This window comes from Solea solea, chromosome 14, assembly GCF_958295425.1.
Source record: "Solea solea chromosome 14, fSolSol10.1, whole genome shotgun sequence".
Lineage (NCBI taxonomy): Eukaryota > Metazoa > Chordata > Actinopteri > Pleuronectiformes > Soleidae > Solea > Solea solea.
The window spans coordinates 19,830,646-19,845,476 of record NC_081147.1 but is presented as its reverse complement, the minus strand read 5'-3'; the positions used below and the strand labels follow the sequence as shown (position 1 = coordinate 19,845,476).

Here is a 14,831-nt window from a genome sequence, read left to right as displayed (position 1 = left end):
TATAGACAAATATTCATATAGATGATTTCTTCGATCCAAATAAGACACGTGTAGGCTTATTGGTTAAAGATAAAAAAGAAGAGAAAAGAAAATCAAATAAAAAACAAAACAGAAGGATACAATCGCGATGTTGGAGATTTAGAGTTTATCATTTTTGTTCAATGTTAATGACCAAAAAAAAAAAAAGCTGTACAGTTCTTGTTAGAAAACATTTCCATAAATATCATTTTAAGTTTCAGAACTTATACCCATAATTAAATTACAAATCGATAAATACGGCATCATGGATATGTATTTACAACGGTATTAACAAAAGGCAACGTTATATTCAACGGTAACAATCGTAACCTAATACCACATTTCTCCACCTGAAAAAACGGACGTTGACAACAGATTCGACCCCATCAAACAAGGAAATACATTCACGAGTATAATATTTATTTATGCTTCTTTTTTTTTGTTTGTTTCCTCTTTTCTGTGTTCAAGTTCATGACAAAGACTTTGGCACGTTTCTTAAGACTGTTTGAAGTTCCAACAATCGATTTTTGAAGAGAGGCGACAGCAGCGGCGGCGTCACCGTCGTCATATATAAAAACAGCATGAAATAATCTTCTTCTTCTTCTGCTTCTTCCTTTTTATTCTGTTTGTTTTTTTAAATAAAAAATATGAGAAAATACAGGAAAAATGAAAAATAAAACTTTTTTTGTTTTTCTTCTTCTGAAATTTGTAAACTAAAAGATAAAAAAAAAATCCCCATTGGTTTTATACTGAGAGAATTTATACTGGGATTTAATTGATTTCCTCCAAAAAAAAAAACAAATAAAAAACACCGGTGGAATCATAGTGGAATTGCGTGATCCTGAGAACGGACGTGGCCTGCGTGGTGCTGGCTTTTGCTCTCATCTGTTGTTGTTGTTGTTGTTGTTGTTGTTGTTTTTGTCCCAGTCCGTGTGTGTGTGTGTGTGAGAGAGTGTGTGGTGAACAGGAATAAGTTATTTAAAAACGCTGTTTTTTTTTAAATTATCCTCATTTCTCCTCATCACTCCTTGGTCCACATTGAGGGAGTTTTTATTTTTTTTGCTCCTGTGGCTTCAAACGTACCATTCATTAAAGTTGGGTGCCAGTCCTTCGCTGTGGCCAGACGTGTTTTGCACGGCTGATGGTGGTGTTTTTGTCGGGTCTTCACTGCCGGCTGAGACCAGCACTGGCGGTGTGGACGACTCGTATCCAGAGCTTGCTGCTGGGGACGATTCAGATCCTTGAGACTCATGTACCTATAAACAGAAAGAAAAAAATAGTAATAATTAATAAAATAAAAAAAAGGAGGTCACGAGGTGCAATGTGAGTCAGTCTGGTGGCAGCAGTGCATTGAAAGTAGTTTCTCGAAGAGTGTGTGCATTTAAATGAACACTTGGGAGGGGTAAACATGCTTTCCTATTCGGTTTTAAATCAACAAAACTAAACATCTATTGAGTAAAAACAACTGTATTTTATTAAAAATGTATCATTCGCTGACTATGTGGCACCTTAATAGTAGATGAGAGCTATTAAGAAATAGTTGAAGTTGTGATATAGTCCCCTGTCTGTGGGGGTGGGGCTGGGGGGTGGGGGGAGGTGAGTGAGTGAGTGTGTGTGTTAATGTGTTTAACTTGTAATGAAGACGTTAATTACCTTCATGTGTTTCCTGAGAGAGCTGGGGTGTGTGTAGGACTTGTCGCACACTTTGCAGATGTATGGCTTGTCTGATGTGTGCACATGCATGTGCTTTTTCCTGTCGCTGCTGTTGGCGAAGCGTCTGTCGCAGCCGTCAAATTCACACTTAAACGGCTTCTCACCTGCAGGATTAAAATACACACAAGACACCATGAGTTAGTGTACTCCCCATCGTCACCGGGCCCAACAAACACGCACCCACAGTGTCACGCCGCATGCAAACCCGCACTCTGAGACGTTACATTTGGCCCTGTAGACTGTTATATAACAATGTAACCTACATTTTCGGGGTGAAATGGATACAACTGCACTACTACTACTACTACTACTATTACTACTGCTACACGCTGCTCTGTCAGGCTTTATTTATTCAAGAGGCCTGCTCCTTTCTTGCTACTACTGACCTGCTCTGTGTATCTGCTCGTGTGTTTTTTTGTTTGTTTTTTAGTAAACACTGAATCAACAGGGCTGCAAACACAGAGCAACAACACACGTGCACACGCATGATTTGAATTGTATGTAGTAATTGTGTTTGAGGAACCCCGAGCTTTTTAAAATCATTATGATTGTTATTATTAAATCCGTATATTACTATGGAGTCACCATGAGATTATAATCTGCAAATGAAACTGAGTCAACGCACGTTTTTGGACTTTTATCGGGTCCAAAATGCGGCTAACGCTCCAAAACTCTGACAAATGGCAAAAGTCTCTCCTTGGGTCTCTCTCTCTCTCTCTCTCACACACACACACACACACACTCACACAAAAGCAACAAGAATGAATGAGACTCAACTCCACGCATCAGTTACTCAACACAGCTTTATATTATCTGTATTATTAAAGCAGCTATAGTTTCCCCACTGCATTTAAATGTAATATACATACATAAATATATATATATAAAATCACAAATACAAACAATAATTTGGGGACACGGAAGTAAACCGTGCTGATAAATGTGGGCCCAAGTTCTCAAGCTGTTCATGTGAACGACAACAACAACACCTCCCCTTCCCTCCCCCCTCTTGTTGAACGCTCCAATTCAAAAGAGCCACCTAAAAAATAGTGCTATTTCACCCACGGCATGCCGGGATCCTATTTCTCTTGTTGCCTTACCTGTATGCGTTCTTTTGTGGATTTTCAAATTTTCCGATCTGGCGAATATTTTCCCACATCCGGGGAACGGGCACGGGAAGGGTTTCTCGCCCGTGTGCACTCGGATGTGGTTGACGAGTTTGTACTTGGCCTTAAAAGATTTCCCTTCCCTCGGACAGTCCTCCCAGAAGCAAATGTGGCTGGTCTGCTCGGGGCCGCCGACGTGCTCCATGGACACATGAGTGACCATCTCGTGCATGGTGCTGAAAGTCCTGTCGCAAGTCTTTTTGGGTCTGTTCATCTGGTTCTCGTCTATCCATTTGCAGGATAATTCTTGTTTAATCGGCTGCCTCATGTATCTGAAGAAGGCCCCTGCGTGACCGTGGTGCGTGGGCACATTCATTCCCATGTTCATGTTGATGGGGTGGTTGTAGTTGTGGAGCTGAGCTCCGTAGGGGTCCGTGCGAGGGCTTGCGACCGGACGATAAGGATCGGGTCTTCCGAAAATGTCCCCGCGTAAGCCAAGATGCATTTGGCTGTTGACTACATGTCCACTCGGTGAAGCGTGGCTCACCCCCTGGTCGTGGAGTCCTGGAAACAACAGATGCCCGGGGTTGTCGGGGATCCCGGGTGGCCCGTGCAGGCTCCCCGCCGAAGCTGCAAAGATCCCATGCTGCGCGCTCGGCGCTGTGGACTCTCCAACGCCCCGGTTCCGGAAAAGAAAGTCCCGTGTTGAATTGAACGCTCCCCCTCCGTAGGAACCCACCTGCCCGCCGTGTGAGTGTCCCAGGGCGGCTGCATAACCGGAGGCTTGCGGGGTGAAAGCTGAAGTCTGGCTGGAGGCAATGTCGTGCGCCACGGGGCTGATTTTGAAAGCCGCGGAGTGCGAGGAATCAGCGAACGGATTCAGTCCCAGACCCGGGTCTCTGTTACCGATGTCGTGGTGCCGTGGTGTCCCGAAGCCCCCCACTCCTAACGATGCAAACTGCGGACCGCTATCAAGCAACATAGTCATGAGCTTGAAGCAAACTTAGGAGACGGGGAAGAAAACAAAATTAAAATCCAGTTTAGCGGAGCGCGCACGCTGCAGGCACCGCGCTGAGATTTACCACGTCTCAGGAAAGAAAAATCATAAAATGAAAAATAAAAAAAAACACACAAGCCAAACGGGGAAAATCCTCTGCGAACACAGAACCGGGAGAAAAAAACTCCCGTTGACTGCGATCCGTGAGAAAGAGGATCAAACTTCCCCCCCTTTCCAGGCGGATGATGTCCTTGGACTGATAAAGTCAATCACTCACTCCCAGAACATAAATGAACTCGGGAGGCAGTGCCACGGCAGCCAATCGGCGCGCAGCTACCCCTCCGGCACGTGACCGCAATGGAGGGCGTTCATTGGCCGCGTTTCCAGTGATTGGCAGCGTTTGGTATTGAAGATGGCAGCTCGTCTCAATTGGTTTCATTTGATTGGCTCTTACATGCATTATTTTGCAGGTAGAGAGCGGAGCACGGATTGCGCTGCGGATCCTATACTTGTTATGTGCGGTGCATGTCTTATGCAGCTCTTTCTGATTTATGCGCCGAAAGAAACTCACTAAACACTTTTACACATCACGTTATATACATGTGAATAGACCGAAGCCTGACTACTGTGGGTTTATAACTTACCACTTACTTTTAGGGCGAATAACAAGGAGGACTCATGCACTAATGTTAGAGTTTATTCTGCAGTAAAAATATCTATCTATATGTCTGTCTATGTGTGTAAAGGAAAACTTTAACGTATTTGGCATCGGTCCAAAATGTGGCTTTTCTGACGCCGCTTGGAATTTTTTTTTTTTTTTTGCAAAAGCTCTACTGGGTGTAAGACGCAGGAATAAAGGGCAAAAAGAAAATGGCAGTAATTGTAATATCCTGATTTTTCTTCACCCCCCCCCCCTTCTCTCTTCCCTTAGCCAAAAAAAAAAAAATCCGTGCCATTGAGCAAGTTTCACGGGGCTGCCGCTGACTCGCTGCAGGACACATAAAATCTGATCAAGTTCAGAGACGCGCTGAGTGCTTCAAGCGGCGCTTTTTAAACTCCCAGCCTTTCACGTCCCTTTCCCCCCTCGCTCTCTGTCCCAGGAAGGAGCACACATTCTTTATTTTTTAGGGGACCTGCAGACCCCCCCCCCCCCCTTATTACAAAAAAAAACAGTCTTCAAATCAGTCCTTCATTCTGCTTTCGCCCTCATCTCCTACTACATTCAGTCCCAGAACATTTCCCTCGAGAAAGAGTTAGATTGTGAAAAGGTGAGTTGACTGACTTATCCGTTGTATTTTGGGCAGGGGAAGAATAAGGTGTGTGTGTGTGTGTGTGAGTGTGAGCTGTGCGTAAATGTGCACGTTTTTACATCATATTTAGCCTGTGGAGGTTGCATGCTTTCCCCAAATTTACCGCGGTGCTTATGGGCCTGTTCCTCATGTGCTAATTCAGTTGTCGCATGGATCTGCATATCTTTTTTATGGCCGTGGCGCACATTAGTTACAACACTTGCGCTTTTTTTTTTGCACAAAACCTCAACAACTGATCTTGAAGCAAAAAGACGAATGAGATTCACTTCATCTCTTTTTTTCCTCCTCTTTAAGCTGCCCTCCCTCCTTCTCTCTCTCTCTCTCTCCCTCCCTCCACAGCCTCTCACAGTTTACTCCCCCTTCACTCTCACTCTCTTCTCACACACACACACACAGACACACACGCACACACACAGTTTGCCTTTGCAGTTTTTGCACTCGGAGATTTATGGGGACCTTTGTGAACTCGCACAAGTGACAAGCAGCCTATTAAGTTTCCTATATTCCCTCCATATTTTATTGGCTTGTTGAAACGTGAACGCCCCGCTCACCACTTAATGTTATATGTGCCGTGCACTTGCAGCCACGTTGTCACCGTGGAATGGTGAAAAGAAAGGGGGGAAAAAAGAAAAGTAAAGGGAGGGGGGGGTAAAAGCAGAGTTTTAGATGAGTCACAAATGTTTGTGAGGGACAGAGTGAGCAGCGGAGGCGCTGAGCTCTTGCTGAGAAAAGAGAAAAAAGAAAAAGGGGAGCTGTCATCAGACAAACAGGCCTAATGTAAAGCAACTGTTGCTTAAGAGTAAAACGCATTATTGCAGATCTCGTGTGCTTTACAGGTGGCCAATTCATTACATTTTATTTTTTCTATTTCTAGGAATGGAACCATTGAATCAAACACTTGTATTGTAAATAAATAGGTGTTCACTTAATTATTATTTTTAAATCCACGCGATCTTTTCTTAAACGTGCAAACTGCCCTGATACGTTTTAAAGAAGTGTTAAAACTGGAGAGTGGGAAATGGAAGAGACTTTGACACAGAGAGTAAATGAAGTTTCATAGATCAATTTTTAACCCAAATATTCTACACTACCTTTATAAAATATATGGTCCCACGCATATTTGTCATTTTCGTCTCTATATTTTTTATACATCATTTTAATTTTAATTTAATTTATAATTTATTATAAGTTCTTACTTTTGTCAATTGAACACATGCACTAAATAGACTTTTTTTATTTCCCTTTATTCGCGAATCATGCATGTTTTAAGATTTTTTTTTTTTAAATAGTTAATTTCCACGCAGGCAGCTTTCTTATAGTTTCATTCTGCAGGACCGCAGTTATGTATAATTTACTTATCCCTGCCGGTGTTACCTCACTGAACGTTGGGAGAGCCCATTGGTTATAACATAACCTTCCTCTCACTGAGCATGCGCGTTACCTTTTAGAATATCACAATATTGTTGTGTGCTTACCTCCATAAACTCCATGCTGCTGGAGAAGAGGAGAGCATATAAAACCATGAGCACAAACATCAGCTCATATTTATACATTTATTCTGTCAAGGTGCTTTAGTCTGCAGCTGTTTCAGATCACTTCATTTGATAAAAAAAAAATCCATAATGTTTTTAGGCTGCAAGAGATTTAGATTTAGACTGTCAATTTAAGATTTAATTTAAGATTTAAGTCAATAGTGACCACAACAATGATACAATCTGTTATAATCTTCCCCAATAGTAACACAATTGCTAAATATTATTTAAATTTATTGCACAATCATGCCCCCCCCCCATGTGTGCACTTAAACCCCCAGAAATTGTCGCATTTAAATGAACGATACAGTCAGTCACTAAACATATATTTTTGTTGTTATTTATTTTCCAAATCTCAGACATGTCTGTTCTTTGACTTAATAAGATTACACTTTTGTTTGTTCTCTTGTTTGGAGTCAACAACAACAACAACAACAGTGTAAAAATCTCAGGTTTCTGCCTCATTTCAAACCAAGAAGATAAAAAAAAAAGGATAATAAAATAAAAACACAAATTTGGCACCTTTTCTTTTACAGCGATCCCACTGCAACCCATGCATCCATGTATTTCCTCATGTGCTTTTACACGACTGAACTATGTCATGCATTATATTTTTTACATGTATCAGGTCTGATGCAATTTCTCATTTTCATGTAAGTGGAGGAGCTGTAGATGGTTTTCTTGTCACCATAGATGTGAGGGCTCTGCTCCACAAATGACAATTTAACTGTCTTGTAATTTGTAATTTTCTTACAATGTAATGCTTGACTGCAAGTTGCATCACTGTCGGGCACATTTCTGAGCCGGGTAGATGTTTTTCGTGTTTTGTTTTTGTGGAGGAACATGGTCACAGAAATGATTTTGTCACAACCCTTTGTTGCTGTTACTGCTGTGTGGAGTCATCACGTTGAACACAGTACAACAAAACCTGCACACGCCGTTGTCTATATTTCATAAACTGTGGTTAGTTGTGTTTTGGGTCTTGAGTGACGGCTTCGGTGACTTGAAGTTTGCCTTCATGTGGCTGATGGAGAGGACTAATTGACTTCTTGCTGTGATTTAGTGGAGCATCTGTCTGCAAAATGGACTCATCCCAAACCTGTTAATTCATCTAAATTTCATAAAGTCATGGCAAGACTGTGTTGCAACTGCCATCCCACATCAATTACAATATCACAGCACAGGCCATGCTAATGTGTGCTGTTGTTTAAACACAGACAAACACAAACACATGCAGAAAACCACACACACACAGGCCTGTTCTTATTTATATGAGTACACACACACACACACACACACACACAGATATATATATATATATATATATATATTATTTATTTTTTGCCATTCTTGCTTTATTATTATTTTTGTTATTATTAATTTGTCAGACATTAACGTCTTATACACACTTCCACTATTTGTGTGTGTATTCAACTGCCTTTGTGTGCAAAATAAAACTTCATATTTACATGTTAGCCATTTTATTCCTGATATACTAATACTGTGGGGGTTTGGGGCCTTATATGGATGTGAAGCATATTCCCTGATATGAATGTGTTGATTGTTGGGAGTGTGGGTACTTTTGTGCATCAGTCACCAGGATCTTTGTCCGGCCTGTCAAACAACCCAAACATAAATGAGCAGGTCCGTAAAGCGGGGAGGACGGGCCTTGACATGACTGCACATGTGCAAAAATGAGCGTTTTAGTTTCCAAGTAAAATTGTCATATTGGATCAAATTTAGCAAAAATTACAAATAAAAATGGGAATATTCTAGTAACACAAAAAAGCCTTGCAGCATATCCATACTATCGTTTTAATGTGTGTCGCTGAGGCTGACTTTATCTACAATCCTTTACAATGTTGCTTAATAAATACCAAACACACTTTTTTTTGCTGAGTGTTGTTATTATATGTTATTATATGTTTTTATATATTATATAATATAATATAATATAATACAAATAAAAAAAAAAATCTAACATTGTGACCATTTTTAAGGGGCATACCAACCCAAACATATAGGCAAATGTAGTAATGAAGAATAATATCTTTTCTAATCTAATATTTCTAATTTAAGGTGTCACTTGGGCCCAAACTGCAAATCTGACCTGGTGTGATAGTTACTGAGGGCCTTAATAATAATAATAATAATAATAATAATAAAAAGACTCAGCATAATAACACATCATTTTTTATTTTATTTGTGTGCTTTTTCTTGTTTGGTTCTTTCATGTATTGTAGTTTTCTGAATGACAGATTGGAAACTTTCCGTTTTCTGGCCTTCGACCCTCACTCATTTTCAGGAAATGCGTCGGGTTAAAGGTTGACAAACATGAGCGTCCATTACAATCATGACAGAATTAGGCCGGTTCTGGGCCTGTCTACTATTTCTGCGGCACTTAATGTCAAGTGGGCCCCCATGCTTTGTCTCAGCCTAGGATCCACTGCTGGTGACGTCAGCATAACAATTGTGGAAAAGGATTTTTTTCTTCTTTTCCCACTCCCTCTTTTTCTTGTGTAGAAAAAGTTGGGGAGGAAAAAATCCGCCTGCCACAGTCTTTATGACATGAGGAGGTTTACACCTTAAATCTTTAAGCTGCTCGTGTTTAAATAAGAGCACAACAAATAAATGAATTAAGGGAATGTGTGTGTGTGTGTGTGTGTGGGGGGGGGGGGGGGGGGGGGGGGGGAGAGCGAGATACGTGCAGGATATACAGTATGCGCCTGCACGACAAGAGCGCGCGGAGAGCGTGCAGCTGCTGTCCTCACAGAACCCCAAAGTAAGAAAGTTTATCTGAGTTTCCTAGGAACAGTGGAGCCAATCCTCGGCGGTTTGCCACGTTCCATAATTTCCATTTTTACGTAACCACCACTTTTCTCTTCGCGCACTCCTCCAAAGACGCGAGCGGCACTTTTTTTTTTTTTTGATGATTATTAATTTATTTACGCTTGACGAGAAAAAAATAGAGAGAGAGAAAGAGAGAGAGGGTGTTTTATGTATAGAAATGGTTCAACCATTGGGCTCAAAGGTAAAATGGTACATCCTGTTCTGTAGTAGTCCCTGATGACGCTGCTGGGCAATATCTGCCTGAAATAACTTGTATTTATTCCCCCCCCCCAGTAAGATGATAAGGAATTTTCGGTGGTCCGTCCCGGTGTGTACTGTTGCTTTAAGTTTGTTTTAGGACAACGTTATATAGCCTAATTTGGTTCTTTTGATGAGCATGTATTTTTATTTAATTATTATTATTATTATCATTATTCTTGTTTTTATTATTGTCTTTGAAATGTAACGCAGTATACTCTCGTGGGGGCGAAGTAATGACATAAAAATGTACTTAAAATCTAAATGTGTTTATTTTTTCTAAAAAAAATCACGGATGCATGACTGATTTAATCATTTAAATGAGTTTCCTGCAACTTTCACTGTTTCCAAAACGTGTCACTCCACTCAAAATGCAAGACTGGACAATGATTGGACTGGACACTGGACACGGAATGTCCAGTCTCTGTGTTTTCCTTGCAGGGGCAGGAGTGGGCACATATTGCTTTGGCAAGATCGCCAGAGAAACTATATGAAGACAGACTGTGTCTGAGCTGCGATTGTTCTGAGTCATGTCATGTCTGCATTTAGTCACTCACCTTGTATCACATGTTTAAGCCCTTGCGCATTAAGGTGCGCGTTTTTTTCCCCCACATGTATGGACTTTGGATAAATGGGGGGCTCGTGAAGTGAAGTGAAAGAGGCAGCAATATTTGGGACCATCGCGGCGCATTTCAAAGCGTTTTCTGTGCGATATTTGAAAAACGGAGTCGTGCAGTGAACGCCTGCGTGTCCCTTTTAAAACAAACCCAGCGCCTGTCAATCACGGCGCATTCCAACCAATCCCAAAGCTCCCTTTTTAAAAGCAGGTTTGCCTGCTGTGCTTTTATATTGCACCATGGCCTGTTTCGAAGCATTTTTACTACCACGGTTATTGCCACAAATCAAGAGGGCAAAGTGAACGGCATGGGACTCACATCAACTTTAACGAAATTGAGTGTGGTTCGTACTTCTGCGAAGTTCACGGCCAAGAATTTCACATGCAGATGATATAGCCTACAACAACAACAACACGGGGACATGGAGACAGAGTTCCTAGGTGCATCCTGAGTGCTGCATTTGGTTTGATTTTGCAAACTCACAGCCACACTCACAACATAACATGACAAGCCTTTCCAGGTTTAGTGGCTGCCCTCTCTCTTGCGTCAACCCCGGGGAGAGCAATACTGAGCCCAGCGTGGTGCTGCCACCTTTGGCAGGAGAGCACATGGGACACCCCACAGGCAGTTCCTTAAAACTCTGCCCCTCGCACAATTTGCGAGACTACCCAGAGACGAGGTCCAGTGCATATGTTGACCATTCGGTTCCCAATTTTTCAGACTCTGGATACCACAGCCACCGGTTAGAGCACAACCCCAGGGGCATTATCATTGGAGGCAATCTTTCTGGAGCCGGCATGCCACCCGTCACTGATCAACTGGCATCAAGAACTAACCAACATGGCGTTATTGGAAGGTACCGTGACTTCCATGGCTGCAGGGACAACAGGAGCCATGCTTTTTTCACAAGTTACCAGGAGCAGGCCCACGCCTCCTCCACCGACTCATCCCGAGACCTCGGCAGCCAGATGATGCTGGGTTTACCTGGCGACCTCCTCACCCGGACTTACCCCTATGGCCAAACCATCAGCCCCAAGGGAAACAGCCAGCAGCTTGTCACACAATTCCTGGGTCTGTACAAACCTCTGAACATGGCAATTCAGCGAGGAGGCGGCGACGCGTTCCTCAGATGCTCTAAACAAACAGTGAAGCATGAGCTGGTGTGCAAGTGGAGTGACGGCCAAGAGGGGGCCGGGAAGCTGCGGTGTTGTTCCAGAGCCTTCGGGACCATGTATGAACTTGTCACCCATGTGACAGTGGAGCATGTCGGAGGACCCGAGCACTCCGAGTATGTGTGTCACTGGGAGAACTGTGCGCGGGACAGGAAGCCTTTCAAAGCCAAATACAAGCTGGTGAACCACGTCAGAGTGCACACAGGGGAGAAGCCCTTTCCGTGCCCCTTTCACGGCTGTGAGAAAGTTTTTGCAAGATCAGAGAATTTAAAGATCCACAAGAGGACTCACACAGGTTAGTTAATAATAATAATAATAATAATAATAATAATAATAATAATTATAATACACTGCAGAAATAAGTGACACTTTGCATGCATAATAATGTGCTTTGTGTGTTTTACCTCTTTCATAAACAAATGTATTTATGTTTTTTTTTTTCTATTTGTATTTAATTAAAATATTATTGTTGTTGCATGTTTTTTTTTCTTTTGTTTTTTTTTTGCGTTCCATTCTTCTGATAATTGTTTTGCCGTCTGTGTTATTTTGTCTGGTTTTTGCAGGTGATAAACATGAGTAAATAAAGAGAGGCTTCGTGCAGGAACCGCGGATGAGTAGTTTCAAACGAGGGGGGGGGAGTCTGTAGGCCCTGTGGTGTGTGGTGTGGTTTGGGTGCCTCTCCCACTTCATTCACTTAAATTATTAAATAAATTCCGGGACACCGGAGAGTTGTGACGTAGCTGTGATGCTGTCTATTTGCCTCCCAGGGAATCATCCTGCACTGACTGAGCACATGTACAAGCTCAGCAGTCATTCACGTCCAGTAAGAAAATAATAATAATAATACTAGTAATCGTAATGACCTCAGTCTATGCAAGGAAATACATTTCAGTCACATTATACTAAAGATGATTTATTTATAGCCCCATCCTCACTTTAAATAAAATATCTCGGTCAGTTTTAAGTTTATATTTTATTGATCTTCACAAACTTTTACTCTCATTTTCTCACAGATGTGAGCTCACAGTGCAACTATCGATGAAACTCCTCAGGCATTTAAAGCCAAAACATGAATCTCTTATGGCGCAAAGGCCCACCCTATAGCACGAGCTGCTTCTATGGAGTAAATTGATTCACTAATGAATGTAAAGTGAATATTTAGACGCTTAATAATAACAAGTGCACATGCGCAGTGTGTCAATTAGACACAACTGATGTCAGAAAAATCGATTTTTCTTTGTCCTCCAAAAGAAAAATAGCATCGTTAACAATAAATGATGATGTAACAGAAACTATTTATTCATGAGATTTTACTCTGTGGTCGCTACTTCATTGTGTGTGTGTGTGTGTGTGTGTGTGTGTGTGTGCGTGCAGCTGTAGGCAGTTTTTGTGCAAGAAGATCAATTAGCATCCTGATAGCCGCCATAATTCATTCTCTGCAGGTCAACTGCATTTAAGCAAATCTTTGCACTTGCTGTCGCCGCCTCATCACAGTCTAATGCATGTTTAACTAACAGCTTTTGCAGAGGATGAAGTCACTTGTTGGGTTCAGGATCTGCTGCAAACTCTCAGCATTTCATTTGAACTCATTTGTGTTGAAATGACTCAGGAGGTTTTGTGTGTTTTTGTTTTGTTTTTTTGCACACTATAAACGAATGAATAGAGATGTTGCTGCTGCGGTTTGAGCGTCTTTACAGGAGGCTGGTGTGGCCTGGCAAAGCTGGGTTCATGTGTGCAGAGTGAGGCGTTTTTTAGTGAGATATTATTAAGTGTTGTAAACATGTAAACACACCAGCTGACATTGAGGCTGCACCACAGGCCTTCATGTTGGGAGGATGCATGCACGGGCCTGTGTGAGCATACTTATGCGTAACTCGTCGTCATGTCTCTGTTGTTGTTTTGTTTTGTTTTGCACGTTTAGGTGAAAAACCTTTTAAATGCGAGTTCGAGGGCTGCAACCGGAGGTTCGCGAACAGCAGCGACAGAAAGAAGCACTCGCACGTGCACTCCAGTGATAAACCCTACATGTGCAAGGTCAGGGGCTGCGACAAGTGCTACACGCACCCGAGCTCCCTGCGAAAGCACATGAAGCTCCACTGCAACAAGACGCACGACGCCGCCAAAAGCGGCGACGACGCGACTCCCGGTGACGGGGGTCACGACGCTGAAGCCAGGTCAACCCGAGTCCCCGACGGAGCCCAGATCAGCCCCGCTCACCCCCCCATCGCCACCACTCACACTCACGATGTCCCGCTGTCCCCAGAGAGCCGAGACCAGTCGACCCCGAGGTCACGTTTCCATCACACGTTTGACAGCAGTTTGGACTACTCCGCTCACAGGTCACAGCCTCTCCTGGAGCCTTTGTTGCTGCAGAGAGGCAGCTACAGGTCCCAGGCCTCGCAGTATCCGTGCGGACAGACGGGCCACTCGTTCGCCCAGAGCCCGAGGACTTTCCCCTCCACGTCCTCTTTTCAAAAAAGCATCGTCAATGGATGGTACACATGCCACAGTGGCGTGGACTCGTTCCAACACAATAACATCCCGTCTCTCTGAGTGTCCCTTGTTGCAGGGACACATGTGGACCACTTTCATTTTATGGGCCTATACCTTTTTTTATCTCTCTCTCTCCCCCCACCCCTCCTCCTCCATCCATAATATAACCTAAACGTTCAGCTGTATTTTATTACTCTCTGTATTTTTGTGAGCATAGTATCAAATATTTGTGACACGTCCAAAGTCAAACTATTGGAAACTTTCCATGCGTTGTTCCCACAGTGGGTTAGAGGAACTTTTACAAAGTGTGTGTGCGCCCGTGCCCGTGTTTTTAAAGATATATATATATATATATATATCTTATGTAAGACATAAAAAGTGACAAAGGATTTTTTTTCTAGAAAAATCTGCCTCTTGAGTATTTTGAACTTTGTGGAAAGAGAATGGAAAGCTCTTCTTGAATGTTGCCCTGTGTGGGGCTCTTTGTTGAATGTAATAGGTGTAATGTATGTCGGGAAGCATAGAAAACATTATTCATGTCTTTATGTCGAAAGCTAAAAATAAATATCTGAAATATCTTTCTACTTGTTACGTGTTGAGACCTAATAATAATAAGAATAATAAGAATAAGAAGCCTGCGTGATGCTGGGCCTGAAGCACGATTTGACTGTAATTAAAATAATGCGAGTCTCAGTGTTTTTTTTTTGTTATTATTATTTTTTAATTATTTCTTGATTACATTCAGTTTTCCCCTCCATTCATTACACAATATTATTCGTGTTTGCA

General features: G+C 42.3%; 2 protein-coding genes across 3 annotated transcripts; one reads left to right on the top strand and one right to left on the bottom strand.

Annotated features, from left to right (window-relative positions):
• Positions 1 to 1,065: 1,065 nt before the first annotated feature.
• On the bottom strand, positions 1,066 to 4,115 carry zic3 (zic family member 3 heterotaxy 1 (odd-paired homolog, Drosophila)). Of its 2 annotated transcripts, XM_058649369.1 has the most exons (4): positions 3,970 to 4,115; positions 2,832 to 3,839; positions 1,672 to 1,835; positions 1,066 to 1,274 (listed from the first exon to the last, which is right to left on the bottom strand). In XM_058649369.1, the coding sequence occupies exons 2-4, from the start codon at positions 3,823 to 3,825 to the stop codon at positions 1,092 to 1,094; spliced, it is 1,341 nt and encodes a 446-aa protein (XP_058505352.1). In that variant the 5' UTR covers positions 3,826 to 3,839; positions 3,970 to 4,115; the 3' UTR covers positions 1,066 to 1,091. The 2 variants fall into 2 exon arrangements, with proteins under 2 accessions (XP_058505352.1, XP_058505351.1); XM_058649368.1 differs by having other exon boundaries at positions 2,832 to 4,115.
• A 6,369-nt stretch (positions 4,116 to 10,484) lies between these two features.
• Positions 10,485 to 14,623, top strand: zic6 (zic family member 6). Its single transcript, XM_058649367.1, has 2 exons — positions 10,485 to 11,847; positions 13,474 to 14,623. Exons 1-2 carry the CDS (start codon positions 10,884 to 10,886, stop codon positions 14,103 to 14,105), a joined length of 1,596 nt encoding a protein of 531 aa, XP_058505350.1. The 5' UTR covers positions 10,485 to 10,883; the 3' UTR covers positions 14,106 to 14,623.
• The last annotated feature ends 208 nt before the right edge of the window (positions 14,624 to 14,831 follow it).

Coding starts and splice junctions, on each gene's coding strand:
- zic6 (XM_058649367.1), top strand. CDS start 10,884: ATGACAAGCCTTTCCAGGTTTAGTGGCTGCCCTCTCTCTTGCGTCAAC. Junction 11,848..13,473: donor CCACAAGAGGACTCACACAG/GTTAGTTAATAA, acceptor TTGCACGTTTAG/GTGAAAAACCTTTTAAATGC.
- zic3 (XM_058649368.1), bottom strand. CDS start 3,825: ATGACTATGTTGCTTGATAGCGGTCCGCAGTTTGCATCGTTAGGAGTG. Junction 1,836..2,831: donor CCACAAAAGAACGCATACAG/GTAAGGCAACAA, acceptor TTAATCCTGCAG/GTGAGAAGCCGTTTAAGTGT. Junction 1,275..1,671: donor CTCTCAGGAAACACATGAAG/GTAATTAACGTC, acceptor TTCTGTTTATAG/GTACATGAGTCTCAAGGATC.